Source organism: Arvicola amphibius, chromosome 4 (genome assembly GCF_903992535.2).
Source record: "Arvicola amphibius chromosome 4, mArvAmp1.2, whole genome shotgun sequence".
Classification (NCBI taxonomy): Eukaryota; Metazoa; Chordata; class Mammalia; order Rodentia; family Cricetidae; genus Arvicola; species Arvicola amphibius.
Genome location: NC_052050.1, coordinates 17,564,800 through 17,583,547, shown reverse-complemented (window position 1 = coordinate 17,583,547; position 18,748 = coordinate 17,564,800). Strand labels below are relative to the sequence as shown.

Here is an 18,748-nt window from a genome sequence, read left to right as displayed (position 1 = left end):
GCCAGTGCCCTCAGAGGCCAGAGGTCCTGGAGCTGGAGTTACAGGCAGTTGCAAGCAGGCTGAAGTGAGTCCTGAAAACCAAACTCAGGTCTTCTGCAAGAGCAACAAATTCTCTTAACGGCTGAGCTATCTCTCCTGCCTCAAAAAATAAATCTTAAAAACATACAAAAAATAGATTTTTAACATTCATTTTAGATGGAGTATGGTTCATTTATGAGGTACACTGGTCAAATAGTAAGGCATGAAATGAAAGAGCCACTGGATGGTTTTCAAATGAAATAGCTGACACAAAGATTCCAGTGGTTCATGAATATGTTCTCTCCAAAGGAATTCTGAGTCTGCATATCAACAGAGCCTGCTAGAATCTAAATAAATCATTTAATCTCTCTGAGCCTTCAACTGCCACAAGTTTCACCAAGAAGACTGGATTGTAAGTCTTAACAATCAGCAAAACACCAAATTCTATTCTAAACTTACTTTATGTATTAACAGCCACTCAAGTTATGCACAAAGATTTTCTGTAATTCTTTTAATGGAATTGCTTGTGTAATCACTTTTTTTATTCTTTGACTTGGCATTTTAAATGAGGACAAATATGTTTTAAATATTTCGTAAACAAAATAACAGAGTCCAAGTAAGGGCTGGAAAATGAACTTAAAGATGGAAGAATAAATTCAAAGTTTTGGCCAAAAGTTTTAGAATACTCTCCTGACTCCAATTCTGATGTTTTGGTCCCTTGATAAGTTTTGTAGCAATTATAGGTTATAGTTATATGTTGAAAACTTTTATAAGAAAGATAGATTCATTTCTTCCCATGTAGTAAAATATTTATAGCTTGAAACATTATGAAAACAAATGAGTCGGTAATCCCACTACAGGTATCTGTGAAGACACCCTTGAATGTTTGTCTAAAGTGAGATCTACAGGGAGACTCACCATGGCATCATCTGCAAATGGCCAAACACTGAGAGACCCTGATCAGTAGGAGAACAAGGAACGAAATGCAGTAAACTCATAAGTGAAACACTATATAGCAATTTTATTAGAATAAAAACTTTATATACTTTAATAAAGATATATAGCCTCTAAAATATTGAATGACAAATATATTGCATATATTTGTAAACTGTGATACCATGCTGGGCATTAAAGGCTCCAAAGCAGTATAATAATATGTATGCATGTGTGTACATTCACATGCATATGTAGTATCTTCAACTTGAGAAATCTTAATGTGTATATTAAAATATCATCAATAAACTGTATATATTAAACTCATTTTAATTTAAAGTCATGTTCCTAAATAGCAAAAACCAAGCTGCTGCATTAGCCAAGGCTTGGTCAGCACCACGGACAGTGCCCATGAGGGCAGCACCATGGCCAGTCCCAAAGACTTAGCCGTCTGAAAGTTCCACACGGGAACAAAGCAGAAGGTGATGAACTTTTTAAAAAATATAGTACTAATTAAAGTGATTCTTCCAACTTCTGGAGAGATGGTTCGGCAGTGAAGGGCACTGGCTGATCTTAGGGAGGACCTACACGTGTCGTCTAAAAGCTGTTTGTAACTCCAGGTTCAGGGAAGTTGAATTAAGTCTGATACAATATGACACTGTCAGACAGAAAGATGGCACATGAGGTGACCCTTCCAGAAAACACTCACATTAAAACGACTGATGTATCTCCAGAACCTCACAGTTAGGACTCCCATGCCCAGCATCCCTGAATCACCTTTCTCCAAAGCACATGTGCATCACCACCAGCACTGATTAGCAGCTCCTCCCTTAGGACCACACCATCCACATCAGCCAGGCCCCAGTCCGTGCTTCACACATCTGCCTGACCTGCCTTAGTGTGGCTCAATCACTTGACTACAGTTTGACCCATGAAGTCTCCTTGATTCGCCTCTCTAAAGATCCGACACTCAGGTGGGTGGTGGTAGTGCATGCCTTTAATGGCAGCACTTGAGGCAGAGGCAGGCAGATCTCTGTGAGTTCAAGGCCAGCCTGGTCTACACAGTGAGTTCCAGATAGCAAGTACTACATAGAGAAACCTTTTCTCAGAAAAGAAAAAAAAATCTGATTCTAGACAATAATCCATTTCTGGTAGAAGAAAACTGTTTTTGTAACATACTGTCAGCCATAAAATCTGTATTTTAACCCATCAAACTTGACAACATAATGTCTTTAGTTACTGTCCTATTGCTTGATAAGGCACAATGGCCAAGACAACTTATAGAAGAAAGCATTTTATTTGGGGGTTCACAATTCCAGAGTCCATGGCCATCATGGCAGGGAGCATGGCAGAGGCAGAGAGACAGTAACAGCACTTACATTCTGTTCCACAAACATAAGGTAGGGAGAAAGTAACTGGGAAGGGCATGGGCTTTTCAAACCTCAAAGCTAGCCCCCTGTAACACATCTTCCCCAACACACCTCTTAATCCTTCCCAAACAGTTCCACCAACTGAGGACCAAGCATTCAAATATTTGAGCCTGTGGGGGCCACTGACATCCAAATCACCACATATACTTTTTCAAATAGAAAACAACTGTATTGAAAGTTAACTTTAAGGGCTGGAGAGATATCTCAGAGGTTAAGACAAATACCTGGGTTTAGTTCCCAGCATCCACACTTGGCAGCTCACAGTTGCTTAGAACTCCAGTTCCAGGGGCATCAACGCCCTCGGTCTCCGAAGGTCCCAGCATGCATGTAGGTGAACATACACTCATAAAGTCATGCAGGCACACAAACATACACAAAAAATAAACCTTTTGGAAGTTAAGTTTAAAAACATTCTTGCCCTTTCATTTAAACAAATAAATTTAAGGAAACTAGAAATCAGTCCCACATTCAGACCTCATTAAGTATTTCACCAAGTTTTGGCTCCATCTCTGACGAACAGGGAACCCTGGCTTCACACACTGGCCTACATTGCTCGGGTGCCAACTCCTCTGCTGTCCCAGCTTCGCACTATGCCTCAGGTGAAGAGGTGATAGCTAAGGGAATCGCTTATGTCAGTGTTTCCCAAAATGTGGCTGAGAAGAACCACTTAGAAGTGACTGTTAAAAACACGGACACATGAATCAGATTCCCCCAAGAGCCTGTGAAACTGTTTTTAAAAATAAACCTTCCAGGCAATCCTGTCAGGCTAGTATGGGAAGCACTGACTATGCATTCTGTCCCATCCAATGCCCCTACCTAGTCTGAGCCCCTTCATTTTTATCCAATTTTTTTTATCCCTCTTATTGATTCCACAATGAATAAAGAGCCAACTAAAGGTAATCTCAAGGCTTACCTTCCCTCCAACTCAGAAAAAAAAAAAGCCAGCTGTCATGTTCTAGGCAAATGCTCCCAGGTATTCTGATGCTTTTCTGAGAGAGATGAACAACAGGCTACGACTTTACCAGCTTCTCTCAGATATTATCTTCAGCGTTCCTCTGTAGCTTTGGAGTCTGTCCTGGAACTAGCTCTTGTAAGCCAGGCTGGCCTCAAACTCACAGAGATCCGCCTGCCTCTGTCTCCCAAGTGCTGAGATTAAAGGTGTGTACCACCGCCACCGGGCCCAGATATTATCTTCTTTGATCCAGGTTAAAGCTACTATATCTGAGAATATCTTCAAAAGCTCTGGGCTGAGAGATAACAGTGGCCCTATCATGGCAACAAGGAGGATAATAATACCACACACAGTCCACAGTCATAAGACACCAGGAAAACTGAATTATTTGAAAAGAGATAGGAACACATAGTGCTCCCACTGTGGGAAGTGGGGAGCAGAAAAGGAGAGTGGGAGGGATAACCACAGACAAAACCCAGGCAAAATCACCCCCCTACAAGATAAATACAGCATCAAGTGACAGGAAAGTGGATATTTGGAATTCAGCCAGGCATGGTGGTACATGACTTTAATCACAGCACTCGGAAGGCAAAAACAGGAGCATCTCTTAGTTTGAGGCCAGCTTGGTCTACATAGTGAATTCCAGCCAGCTAGGGCTGCAAAGAGAGACTGTCTCAAGACAGACAGACAGACGAAATGGCAGTCTACAGATTGAGATACAAAGATATTATCTAAAAATAAATAAGACTTAAGATAGCCATATCAATCGTTTTCCTCTTTTAAAAAACACTGGTTGTGAGCCTAGCTGAACCATTATTCCAGTCCAATTGTTTCCTTTTTTTTTTAATGTGCACATAGGTATTTTGCCTTTATGTATGCCCATGCATCAATGCATACAGAGCCCTTGGGGGCCAGAAGAGGGCATCAGATACCCTGGGACTGGGATTACAAAGGGTTGTGAACCTCTATTTGGGTCCTATGAATTAATCCTGGGTCCCCTGGAAGAGAAACAAGCCATGTCAACCAACCTTTCCCTTCCACCTCAAAAATGTTCCACAAAGGGATTGTACTTCTCTATAATAACAGAAAGAAATGTTCCTAGACCAATAATATTACCCAGAGACTATGGGAAAGATACTTGCTTGCAAGGTTACTATAAAAAGAAAGCAACATATAACAAAATATCACACCATTTCAATTGTGATGTCTTCCCCCAAATATCCATGAAATAGAAAACAAAATGAAACAAAAACACCATACACATACACACAAAAACACACATCACAATTTAAACTATCTATGCTTAGACAAATCTTGGGCTTTTCATTGTTATTTGTTTTTGCATGTGTATGCATGTGTGGTGTGTATATACATATCTGGGCACCATGTGTGTAGGGGGACATTTACATGCACATACATGTGAAGACCTTCCTTCACTGATTTCCACCTTATTTAATTGAGGCAGTCTTGTAATTCCTGGAGCTTACTGATTCTGCTGGTCTGTCTGTTTGCTCTACTGTCTCTCCCTCCCAAATGCTAGTATCATAAGTAGGCTACCACACCCACCCAACATTGGTGTGGGTGCTGGGGATCTGAACTGGTCCTCCTGTGCTCATGAGCATGAACCCATCTTTCCAACCTGTGATCTTGTTTTTTCTTATTTGCTTTTTATGATCTGGGGATTCAATATGGGGGCCATCGGCACATATGTGCTAGGTGTGCCAGTTAGTTTGTCACCATAAGCTACAGTGATCTGGGGGGAGGGAACCTCAAAGAGAAAGTGCCTCCATTAGACTGGCCTGTAGGCAAATCTGTAGGGCATTTTCTTGACTAATGATTGATGCTGGAGGGCCCAGCCCACTCTGGACAGTGTCACCCTCAGGCAGGTAATCAGTTAGAAAGCAAGCTTAGAGAGCCATGGAGAGCAAGCCCCTAAGCAGTATTCCTCAGACCTCTGCTGTGGTTCCTGCCTCCAGGTTCCTGCCCTGCTCGACTTTCTGCCTTGGCTCCCATCAATGCTGGGCTGTGATAGCAACATTGTGAGCCAAACAAATCCTTTCCACACCAAGTTGCTTTCGGTCATGACCTTTATCGCAGCAACAGAGGTCAGATCAACACAGGAGGCTAGCACTGAGCCACACCAGCCTCCTCAAAACTAAGTCAGAGGATTAAGCCTGAGGACAGAGATATGAGAAAGGCAATGAACTTAGCAAACTACTCAAGAGAAAATATGTTAAAATGAATTTATTAAGATTCTGTGAATGAAGAAAGGGAAGGTAAGATTTTTTAAAAGACAAAAATTTCGCTCAGCTAGCGAAATGCTTGCCCCTGAAGCGCGAGGAGCTGAGCTCCAGTTCCAGCGAGCAGGTAGAAGGCTATGAGCTGTAACGCTCTTAGGACACACTTCACTGAGAGAGGAGGCAGGCTACGGCCGGCACACCTTTGTTACTTACATAGTTGTCACTGCTACTCTGAGGGAATGAAGGGTTAAAGCCTAATAATCAGTAACTATATAGAGATTAATGAATGAAAAAACACAGAAAATCAGCTTTAGGTAGCTTAAAAAAAAAATACCTACCGTCTATTTCCTGCCCAATAGAAAGTCCAGCCCATTTTCGCTAAAAAAAATAAATGAGAGAAAAAAATTGTTAAAATCAAAACAATCAAAATCAGAGACATAAAAAAAAATGAAGATTTGTGAATTTCAGACAGACACTATAAAGCCCAGACTCAGGGTGCTGTTATGTGCTCAACTGTGACCCCACACCCACCCACACCGCAAATGCCAGTCTTTAGCCCCCAGGACCTGTGGATCTAACTGTATTTAGAATTAGGGTCTTTGCAGACTGCACTGGGATAAACCCTAGACACAGGAGCATGTCATGTACTACCAGAGGTGGAAACTGAAGAGATGCCAGCCAAGGACTGCCAACACCACCACCAACTGGGCACAGCCAGCCTTCCCAGAGCCCACAGAGGCAGCTTGCTTCCAGGGTACCTTTTCAAGCTCCTACCTTTTGGGACTATTAGAGAATAATACTTTTTCATTTCTATCCATTTTTGTTTTCTTTTTATCATTTTCTATATCATTTAAATTTTCTATTATTTTAAGCTAACCAAATCATGGTCCCTTTTTTTATAGATAATCCAGAAATAAATGTATATTAAACCTTACAGAAAATGTACAAAGCTTTTTTTTTTAATTTTGGGGATTTGATTTTTATTGCTGTTGCTGTTGTTTGAGACAGGGTTCCATTATATAGTCCAGGCTGACCTGGAACTTGGAATCCTTCCTAGTGCGTGCCACAGTGCACCACCGTGCACGACAGTGCCTGGAGTGTCCTTCTGGAACAAAGCTGGCCACGGCATGGAAAGCTCTGGACAAATTAAGACACCTCATTGTCCTCATGCCAGCAGCTGCTTCTGTTTCAAGTGCATGGCTGCCATTAGTTTTGTATGACTTGTTAGAATAGCTCAAATACAAATTCAATTCATGAAATTAAACTAAAACTAGTCAGATTGTCACACTGAAACTTAAGCTGGAACCCAAACCAGAAACTGGTCAGTATCACCCTTTGTAGCACGTAAAGCCAGTCCCCAGTCCTGAATACACTGGCAGGAGGCAGGACACACTGCATCTAGGTAAGAATTCAAGGGCTACCGTGACACAAATTTAAACTGTTAATACTGATTAACACCCCAGAGAATGCTGAGAAAAACAACTTCTGGCTGAAAACCCATGGTCTGCCTACTTGTGTGACCACAGTGGGTTCTGAGGTTCGGGGGAGGGGGGGAGATTGCTACACCATGAACATGCACCATGAGTGCTTCCCTTTCAACTTCCTTCCCTGGGTCACACTCCTTCCTCTGCCCACATCTCCCAAAAGACACTTCATAAAATCCCATCTTCTATCTGGCCAAGATGACATTTCATGATGCTAGTCAAACCTAGACTTTGGGATACAGTGTGGCTACACTGAGGTTCTGGGATTCTCCTGCAAAGACTGTCTTTGGACGACAGTGACAGATTCCAGCGCTGTCCTGAGAACTGAATCACTTACCACATTCGAGCGTACTTAAAACAATGCCTGACTTTGCAGTGTATCTTGGGAGGAATTTGTTTTGTTTTTTTTGAGACAGGATCTCAATATGTAGCCCTGGCTAGTCTGGAACTGTTTAAAGCTGGCAAACTCAGTGACTGCCCAAACTTTTACTAAACTAAATTAATTAATCAGTTCATTTATTTTTCAGACAGAGCTAGCTAGGGTCTCATATAGTTCAAACTTTCAATCTGTAGAGACAAATGTAGACTGACATTGTTAGGGGTATGGGCTCGCCAGTGTCAGGTGGCACTTGTGGTACTGAGTGAGCAGTGGGCAATGCCACTGGGGATTCTGCACAATCCACCCACTACACGCACCACCTTCCCAGCTCTGGAGAAGCCCAGGAAGTTAGACAGTAATCTAAGCAATGACTCTTTGCAGGTTAGGTCTGACACTACAGCATTATAAAACCTCTGGGTCAGCCGGGCGGTGGTGGCGCACGCCTTTAATCCCAGCACTCGGGAGGCAGAGGCAGGCGGATCTCTGTGAGTTCGAGACCAGCCTGGTCTACAAGAGCTAGTTCCAGGACAGGCTCTAAAAAAGCTGCAGAGAAACCCTGTCTCGAAAAACCAAAAAAAAAAAGAAAAAAAAAAAAAAAGAAAAAAAAGAAAAAACCTCTGGGTCTGGAGAGACAGCTCAGCAGTTAAGAGCACTGGCAGCTCTTCCAGAGGACCGGGGTTTAAATCCTAGCATCCATATGGCAGCTAACAACTGTCTGTAACTCCAGTTCCAGGGGATCTGGCACCTTCATACCAATGTACATAAAATAAAGTTAAATAAGTTATTAAAAAATAAAACCTCTATTATTAGATGTCAATTTATAAATAAGATAAACGAGGTGTTGTTTTATATATTTACTGTTACCCTGGGATTTAGCTCTTTTCTGAGAGCTAACTGATATTATGTCAGACATTTTTTAAATTAGAATAAAAATTAATGCAATACAAAGATACTGTTGCAAATAATTGACAATTAAGACTGTATCTTCAAGGCCAGTGGGATGATTCAGAAGGGTCTAGTGTCTTCCTAATGACATGAACCTGAGACCCAGGGCCTACATGATAGAGTGGCTCCTGCCAGTTGCTCTCTGACCTCCACTATGGCTTGTGTGCCTCCCTCAAAACAAAATGAATAAAATAAAACACTTTTTCAAAAGAGAACGTATCTTTAACTTCTTTACGTAACAATCTAGGTGTTTGTCTCCAATGAGTCACCACAGTTCTAGGGCCATGCTTGCTCGACATGAATCAACTCTGCCGAAACATCTAGGCTGCAAGGAAACACACTGTGGGTTGTTACCTGGGGTAAGCTGAACGCAATGCTCCCTGGAACCACGGATGGGTGGGTCCGCAGTGTAAATATGTATTTGTGATTGGGGGACGTCCTCACGATCACATGCCTGAAACACAGAGCATAGTCAGGACTCCAACTCAACAAGAACATGTCTTCTGCATGTGTTCTTCACACACACAGACAGAAACATGGTATCACATGAGAGTCCTGACTCTCAAGAACTGTAACTCAAGATATCTTCTCGACATAAAGACTCCTTGGCCCAGACAAAATCCAGCCAAACACATCCTGCTCAAACACCAACTTGGTGATGTTTCCAGGTAACAGGGACTGAAGCAGCGATTCAGAGTCCCTGCTAGTAAGTAAAAGAAAGATGAATTCTATTCCTGAGGGTGATTTCCCACGTCCCAATAAAACAAACACAAGGGAACCAAAGGCAGAAGAGCTAGGCTATGAGATGGTGGTTAGTTTCTAAGGTTATTTATTAAATCTTTCATCAGACTCTCTCAAAGCTTGAACATTTATGATAGCATGTATAAAACAGCTATTAAAAATGAAAACTTTCCCAAATATATCAACTTTCATACAGATGTCAAAATTTCAAAGAACTCTGGACCAATTCATAAGTTATCAGATGTTATCCACAACATAAATATTATATAAATTCCAGGACAGGCTCTAGAAACTACAGGGAAACCCTGTCTCGAAAAACAAACAAAAAAAATTATATAAAGCCATCTCATGATCATTTTTTTCATGATAATCCTCTACCTCTGGACAATTCATAATTTATCAATGACATATATACTATATAAAGCCATCTCATGGTAATCTTCATAATTTATCAATGACATACATATTATATAAAGCATCTCATGATAATCTTCTACCCAGGAAACTAATGAGTCCTTTAAGATAGACTCCCCAGATCTTGTTATGGGCCAGCACTACCTTTTGTATATAAATGACAGTGGGGATGGGGGATAGCTGCAGAACAAATCTGTCAGAGCCTAAACACACCAGGCACAAGCTCTGTCATTGCGTCACCTCCTGACCCACCTATCTTTCAACAAATGGTGTTTTTACAATGCTGTATTTTTTAATGTTATAGTTAGTTTATACGTGTGTATGTGTGTGTATATACTGACTTGCTGCTAAGACACAAACCCCTTATATCTACTATATTATGTGAAAGAATTCCATAAAACTCTCCCATTGATCACTGACACTCAGTCCATTTGTTTGAAAATCTTACCTTCAATTTAGCATCAGAGAATGCTCAATACTGTCTCCAGCTCATGCTGAGGTTAATTCCTTAAGAGCCTAGGCAGCCTTTTGATGTAGATGGCATTGAGCTTGCCAACAATCTTTAGAAGGTCAGGAGGGGATGTGAATCAGTTAGGATAAATTGTGATGAAAATTGCTTTAATGATTTGAGGGTTTTGTAAATCTTCAACTTTTGGCACCTGTTACATTATCATAGTAACAAAGCTCACACTAGTGAAAATTATGGCGGGCTTGCTAACATGCTGGGCACTGATGAAAATATGTTTCATTGGAGTGAGCTGTTCCTCACCACACCCCCATTTTATAGATCAGGATGCAGGAACACAAAGATGGCCAAGGCCTTACCCTATGGTCATCAGTTTGTGACTGTCAGAGCTGGAATCCAAACTTGGCCAAAGTGACTCCAGAGCAAGATGACTACCAACCACGCTATGTGATCCCTATGCCCAGTGCCTACGCTAGGAAAATCGGCTTCTAAAAGGGCTCTATGTAGTACGTGTACTGTAGCAAGGTTTGACATAGCAATAACTACAACATATAACTCTCATCTCCATTTTCTAACTCGGCAAGGGTAATATGAAAGGTAATTTCCCTACAGTGATTCTTTGGAAGTTTCTAAAATAAATCTTAGCAAGTTCAAAGAACCAAGTCAGAGAGCAACTCACTGGCCAGACTGGTAATCCTTCTCGTTCACAACTGCACAGTTGCTTAAAGACAATTCATCAGTAGGGCATCTCGCAGCTTGCATACTCTGTAAGAATAATGATTAGAAATACAAGATTAAACCATGCTTTCTAACCTGAAAGAACATGGCGTGCCTCCTGCTCTTTACTGTCAACCACCACAGACGCTATAGCAAGCATTCCTCCATCTTAACTCCTGCCTTTCTTCCTCCTGGGGAGCAGCAAGCCCTTCCTTTGGGAAGCTGCCCATCTCTCTTTACTGTGGCTTGTGTGACTGCAGGAAACAGGACCTCTGCGGCCACACACACTCCTACCCTCCTCACAGCACTGGAAGAAAGCACTCTTCCCTGGAACACTACTACATGAAGACTTTGCACTTTAAATAAGAATAGTGTCCCGGATAAAGCACAGCCCCCAGACAACGAATACACACTTGGAAACACAGACCTGACAACCAAGTAAGTCCTTGAGGCCAGTCGGGACTATTGCTTAAAGCCAATAAATTTATTTTGCTCAAGTTTATTTGAATTGATTTTCTATCTCTTTCACAGAAAAGAATCATGACTGATAAAATGAAATAAAGTCAAGTAATAAACCTGATAAAAGGTGTTACAAAGAGCATCTTTTTATAAGAGATCCCAAGAGGCTATGAGTTGTTTTTCCTATAGATGAAAGAAAATCATCTTCCATCCTGAGGCAGGAAGATTACTGTAAGTTTGAGGCTAGCCTGGACTACACAGCAAGACTTTGTCTCGAAAGGGAAATCAAAACAAAACCAAAACTACACACACAAAAAAACTTCCAAACATTTCTCAACAAAAATAATTATAAGGCATATCCAAAAAGAAAAACAACAACCAACAGCCTTTTGGGACAATACCTACTAGCCAAACATTCTTCTAAATAACAATTTTTGTTTGTTTGTTTCTGAAGCACAGCCTTATGTAGATGAGGCTAGCCTGGAACTCAATGGCTACCTTAGGCTGACCCTTGAACTTCTAATCCCCTTCCCAAGTGCTGGCAATATGAGAGTGGACCAGTACCTGGTTTATATGGTGCTGGGGGTTGAACCTGGGGCACCATGTATGCTAGGAGAGCACTCCACCAACTGAGCTAAATTCCTGGGCTCATGAGTGTTTTATCTAGCAACCCTTTTGTCAGACCTGTCTAGGACGTTCTGGTGAACATCCGTAGTCATTGCTGTTTACTCTTCAAACTTCAAGCCAAACCCTTAAATATATATAATACACTTTGACCTAATTTTTTGCATTTATTTTTATGTTTTGATTGAGACATGTTCTTACTGGGCTGCTCAAACTGGCCTTGAACTGATGGATCTTTCCCTTGGCCTTGGAGTGTTAGGATTATAAATGTGCATGCCCACAGTAGGTTTTTAGGAGTTGTGTGTGTGTGTGTGTGTGTGTGTGTGTTATGGTGTGTTGTTTGTTTGTTTGTTGAGACAGGGTTTTTCAGTGTAGCATTAGCTGTCCTGGAAGTCACTCTGTAGACCAGCCTGGCCTCAGATTCAGAGATCCGCCTGCCTCTGCCTTTCGAGTGCTGGAATTAAAGGTGTGCGCCAGCACTACCCGGATCCAAACTTGAGTCTTAAAGGGCCACTTTTAGTATCATTATCTCAGTTGCTAGTCTCTAAAGCGGGGTATGTGTTCTCAGAGTTTGTAAGACAATCCTAAGGGACACAAGATGACTTCAGTACTTTCGTTTATGTTTGTTTTACAGTATTTATTGAAGATAAGCTTTCCAGGCCTAATGACACTAAAAAAGCCCTCAAACTGTGTCAGGACTGTGAAATTTTCATAACACAAGATTAACTTCTCTATCTGTCGAAATGCACAGGCCAGTTAATCCAGCACTTCCCAAAACTATTAATGTTAATTAGGTGCCCAAACAGCTGTTTTCCTAGGGGAAGAGACACAGGGTCCTGAAGTGCAAGTACAAGGGGAAAAACCAAAAACCAAAACGGCAGCTACTGTCTTGTTAACAGGTAAATCACTGCTATAGGTTGGTCAGAACCAAAGAGGTGTACGGATGTCAATGAGGTCAATTTAATCTAAACAAAGTCTTTACAATATTGAATCTTTTCCTATACTCCACATAGAGATAGGAAACAACTATCAAATATTTCTTTTTAAAAAAATATTTTATTTTTAGGTACATGTGTCAGTCTGTGGGATTGATGCCATGTGTCGTGGATACCTAAGGGACCAGAACAGGGGGTCAGATCTCCTGTAGCTGGAGTCACAGACAACCATGTGTGGCGCTGGGAACCAGACTGGCCCTCTGGTTCGGCAAGGGCTCACAAGCACTGAGCTGAGGAAGACTACAGCTTCCAGGGCAGTCTGGACAGCACAGTGAGTTCCAGGCAGCCTAAAGCACAGAGAAACCTGTCACTAAAACAAAACAAAACAAAAAGAATTTGAAAACAGCAATGAGTTACAAATTTTTTTATAAAAAGTGACTGTTTCAAACATTATTAACTGTTTCTAAAGAGAGCATAGTAATGTATTACCAAAAAGATACTAAATAAACAAAAGCTTGTCCTGTACCACCCCATAAAAGAAAGATGCTTTTCAAAATGGAAAAAAAAAACATTGCTCTAATGAATATTACATTTCAAAAATGGGTATCTGTAAACAGTGCCACTGTGAAGTGACTGTTCTGCTGAAAAGGCAGTGGCTCAACAGATAAAGGCACTGGCTGCCAAAGCCTGGCACCCCGAGTGTGATCCCTGCGACCCACACGGGAATGAAGAACTGACTCTTGAAATCTTCCCCGACCTCCACACCTGTGAACACACTCAACCTAAAAACAAACCCCAAACATGTGTGTTTTAAAGCCAGGAACGGAATAGTTCATCCACATAATAGCTTCCAAGAGTTTTTCTGAACACATTTATTAGCACTATGAAAAGTGTAATGCATTTTTATTAATTTTCAGAAAAACAAGTAGACAGATGGAAATGCACTAGCCACATTTCAGTAAAACATTTCCATAAATGGTGATTAGTTCGATTTTTTAAAAAAGAAACAAAATAACATAATTTCAAAAGTGCAGCCAAATTCCCTTACTGTGAACTAGGCTTTGATTGCCACTAAAATGGAGTGTCAAAATAAGCTAAATTTAGGAACAGGCCTCTAAACAGATGCATTAAAAAAAAAACATTTAAGTAAGATATTGAAGAACAGCCAGGTGACAGCGGTGCACCTCTTCAATCCCAGCACTGGGAAGGCAGAGGCAGGCAGATCTCTCCGAGTTCGAGGCTAGCCTGGTCTACAAATCGAGTTCCAGGACAGCCAGTGCTTATACACTAAGAAACTCTGCCTCAAAACAACAAATAAAAAAAAGATATCAAAAAAGAATGACTCATCACTTTATTTTATGGATTACTAGTAAAGTAAAAATATAAGATTATACATTTAATCATTAGCTTGCTTCTTTTCTGTATGTTTCACTATGTGTATAAAATCTTAGTACATCATCAGTGATTATATAAGTGGACAAACTGGGGTTATAGAAACACTTTTTGCATGTGGGATTCATGATCATATGTTTGGAAATCACTGATTTCCCACGACATGAACAGAGTCAGGGTCACAAGTTTACCTTCCAAACGAAACAGCCCTTTGCTTAAGGTTACATCTTGACCAGCCATCAGTCAGAAACACATCAAGTAACTTAAAGTTTCTATCGCTGGGGACCCGGAATTGAGTGCACCCAGGCCGGTGGGAGGTCCCCTCCTTCATTTGACTGCCCGGAGCAAGGTAGGCCTTTGTCTGAGAGCTGCTTGGCCTGCAAGGGGACCTGAAAGTCTGCAGGAGGATCCATCGTTCTTTGGGGTGAGTGAGGAGTGAGTGCCCGAACCGCGGCAGCTGCCCGGAGAGGGACCACCGACTCTCCACAACTCCCCCTGCCACCAGCACACTTCCTGCTCTTCCTGCAGGGGTTATTCTCCCCGGATACTGCCTCTCTCTTCCTGTCCCTTCCCAGCTTGCACCCAGAATCCTCCCCCCCTCCCCCTGCCTCATCCTCCCGTCTTTGGGGCCACAAAATCCCACAGCTCAGCCTGTTTGGGCTCTGGGGACCTGGAATTGAGTGCACCCAGGCCGGTGGGAGGTCCCCTCCTTCATTTGACTGCCCGGAGCAAGGAGGATCCATCATTCTTTGGGGACACCAAACACCTCCGCGCTCCTTTTGAAGGAAGAGATGGGCAGGTGCCAATGCAGGAGCTCCTCCAACAACATGAAAGGCAACATGACATCACCACAAGCCAGACATCCCGAAACAACAAGAATTGAACACCCTACCCCAGAAGATATAGAAGAAACCGACATTAAACAGTACTTTATAAAAATAATAGAGGACCTTAAACAGGAGGTAAAAAACTGCCATAAAGAAATGGAGATGACAAACAAAAAGGTAGACGAAATAAATAAATCTCTCAAAGATACCCAAGAAAAACAAGAAAAACAAGAAAAAGCAATCAAACAGGTAAGGGAAACAGTACAAGACCTGATAAATGAAATGGAGGTATTGAAGAAAACACAATCTGAGGGACGACTGGAAATGGAAACTCTGAGTAAACGAACAGAAACTTCAGAGACAAGTATTTCCAACCGAATACAAGAGATGGAAGAAAGAATCTCGGACTCTGAAGATACTATAGAGGAAATAAACTCACAGATTAAAGAACTAAACAAATCTAACAAATTATTAACACAAAACATTCAGGAAATCTGGGACACCATGAAAAGACCAAACCTAAGAATTATTGGGGTAGAAGAAGGAGAAGAATTACAACTCAAAGGCCCAGAAAACATATTCAACAAAATTATAGAAGAAAACTTCCCCAACCTAAAGAAGGATGTTCCTATGAAGGTACAAGAAGCCTACAGAACACCAAATAGACTGGATCAAAAGAAAGCATCCCCACGCCATATAATAATCAAAACACAAAACATACAGAATAAAGAACAGATATTAAGAGCTGCAAAGGAAAAAGGTCAAGTAACATATAAAGGGAAACCTATCAGAATTACACCTGATTTCTCAATGGAAACCATGAAAGCCAGAAGAGCTTGGATAGATGTGCTACAGACACTTAGGGAACATGGATGCAAGCCTAGACTATTATACCCAGCAAAGCTTGCATTCACCATTGATGGAGAAAACAAGATATTCCAGGACAAAAACAGATTTAAACAATACGCAGCCACAAATCCAGCCTTGCAGAAAGTAATAGAAGGAAAATCACAAACCAAGGAGTCCAACAACGCCGACAATAACTCAGGCATCTAGCGACCCTTCACCAGCACAACTAGAAGAAGGGAAACACACAAACTCTACTACTAAAAATGACTGAAGTTAACAACCACTGGTCATTAATATCACTTAATATCAATGGACTCAATTCACCTATAAAAAGGCACAGGCTAAGAGACTGGATACGAAAACAGAATCCAACATTTTGCTGTTTACAAGAAACACACCTCAACCACAAAGACAGGCACCTACTCAGAGTAAAGGGTTGGGAAAAGGTTTATCAAGCAAATGGCCCTAAGAAACAAGCGGGTGTGGCCATACTAATTTCCAACAAAGTTGACTTCAAACTAAAATCAATCAGAAGAGATGGAAAGGGACACTTTATACTCATAACAGGAAAAATCCTTCAGAATGAAGTCTCAATCCTGAATATCTATGCCCCTAATATAAAAGCTCCCACTTATGTAAAAGAAACACTTCTAGAACTCAAGGCAGCCATCAAACCACACACACTAATAGTTGGAGACTTCAACACTCCTCTCTCACCAATGGACAGGTCAATCAGACAGAAACCTAACAGAGAATTGAAAGACTTAATGGAGGTAATGAACCAAATGGACTTAACAGACATCTATAGAACATTCCACCCAAATAGGAAAGAATATACCTTCTTCTCTGCGGCTCATGGAACCTTTTCGAAAATTGACCATATACTTGGTAACAAAGCAAACTTCCACAGTTACAAAAAAATATTAGTAACCACCTGTGTCTTATCGGATCACCATGGATTAAAATTAGAATTCAACAACAATGCTACCCCCAGAAGGCCCACAAACTCATGGAAACTGAACAGTCAACTACTGACCCACACCTGGGTCAAGGAAGAAATAAAGAAAGAAATTAAAGTCTTTCTTGAATTTAATGAAAACAAAGACACAACATACTCAAACCTATGGGACACAATGAAAGCAGTGCTAAGAGGAAAGTTCATAGCACTAAGTGCCCACTTAAAGAAAACGGAGAAAGCACTCATTGGTGACTTAACAGCACACCTGAAAGCTCTGGAAAAAAAAGAAGCAGACTCACCTAGGAGAAGTAGAAGACTGGAAATAATCAAACTGAGGGCAGAAATCAACAAAATAGAAACACAGAAAACAATCCAAAGAATCAATGAAACAAGAAGCTGGTTCTTGGAGAAAATCAACAAGATTGACAAACCCTTAGCCAAACTAATCAAACGGCAGAGGGAGAACACGCAAATTAACAAGATCAGAAATGAAAAGGGGGACATAACCACAGACACAGAGGAAATTCAGAAAATCATTAGATCTTACTACAAAAGCCTGTATGCCACAAAATTGGAAAATGTAAAAGAAATGGACAGTTTTTTAGATAAATACCATATACCAAAGTTAAACCAGGACCAGGTAAATGCTCTAAATCGTCCTGTTAGTCGCGAAGAATTAGAAACTGTTATCAGAAACCTCCCTACCAAAAAGAGCCCAGGACCAGATGGTTTCAATGCGGAATTCTACCAGAACTTCCAAGAAGACCTAATACCTATACTCCTTAAGGTATTTCATAATATAGAAACACAAGAGTCACTGCCAAATTCCTTCTATGAAGCTACAGTTACCCTGATACCTAAACCACACAAAGACTCAACCAAGAAAGAGAATTACAGGCCAATCTCACTCATGAACATGGACGCAAAAATTCTCAATAAAATACTGGCAAACCGAATCCAAGAACACATTAGAAAAATTATCCATTACGATCAAGTAGGCTTCATCCCAGAGATGCAGGGCTGGTTCAACATACGAAAATCTATTAATGTAATCCATCATATAAACAAACTGAAGGAAAAAAACCATATGGTCATCTCATTAGATGCTGAAAAAGCATTTGACAAAATTCAGCACCCTTTTATGATAAAGGTCTTGGAGAGATTAGGGATACAAGGGTCATTCCTAAATATAATAAAAGCTATTTACAGCAAGCCGACAGCTAACATCAAATTAAACGGAGAGAAACTCAAGGCTATCCCACTAAATTCAGGAACACGACAAGGCTGTCCACTCTCTCCTTATCTCTTCAATATAGTGCTTGAAGTTCTAGCAATAGCAATAAGACAACATAAGGGAATCAAGGGGATTCAATTTGGAAAGGAAGAAGTTAAACTTTCATTATTTGCAGATGATATGATAGTATACATAAGCGACCCCAAAAACTCCACCAAAGAACTCCTACAGCTGATAAACTCCTTCAGTAACGTGGCAGGATACAAGATCAACTCCAAAAAATCAGTCGCCCTCCTATACACAAAGGATAAGGAAGCAGAGAGGGAAATCAGAGAAGTATCACCTTTCACAATAGCCACAAATAGCATAAGATATCTGGGAGTATCGCTAACCAAGGAAGTGAAGGATTTATTTGACAAGAACTTTAAGTCTTTGAAGAAAGAAATTGAAGAGGATACCAGAAAATGGAAGGATCTCCCCTGCTCGTGGATTGGGAGGATCAACATAGTAAAAATGGCAATTCTACCAAAAGCAATCTATAGATTCAATGCAATCCCAATCAAGGTCCCATTAAAATTCTTCACAGAGATTGAGAGGACAATAATCAACTTTATATGGAAAAACAAGAAACCCAGGATAGCCAAAAAAATCTTATACAATAAAGGTACTTCTGGAGGCATTACCATCCCTGACTTCAAACTCTATTACAGAGCTACAGTATTGAAAACGGCTTGGTATTGGCATAAGAACA

At 40.9% G+C, this 18,748-nt stretch overlaps 1 protein-coding gene across 1 annotated transcript in view; it reads right to left on the bottom strand.

Annotated features, from left to right (window-relative positions):
• Nsf (N-ethylmaleimide sensitive factor, vesicle fusing ATPase) overlaps nucleotides 1–18,748 on the bottom strand; it is a 146,461-nt gene that overhangs the window by 109,523 nt on the left and 18,190 nt on the right. Inside the window, exons 2-4 of the mRNA XM_038327691.1 lie at nucleotides 10,682–10,767; nucleotides 8,736–8,835; nucleotides 5,912–5,951 (exon numbers count right to left, since the gene is read on the bottom strand). Coding sequence (XP_038183619.1) covers nucleotides 5,912–5,951; nucleotides 8,736–8,835; nucleotides 10,682–10,767 — 226 coding nt within the window. The remainder of the gene's footprint in view (nucleotides 1–5,911; nucleotides 5,952–8,735; nucleotides 8,836–10,681; nucleotides 10,768–18,748) is intronic.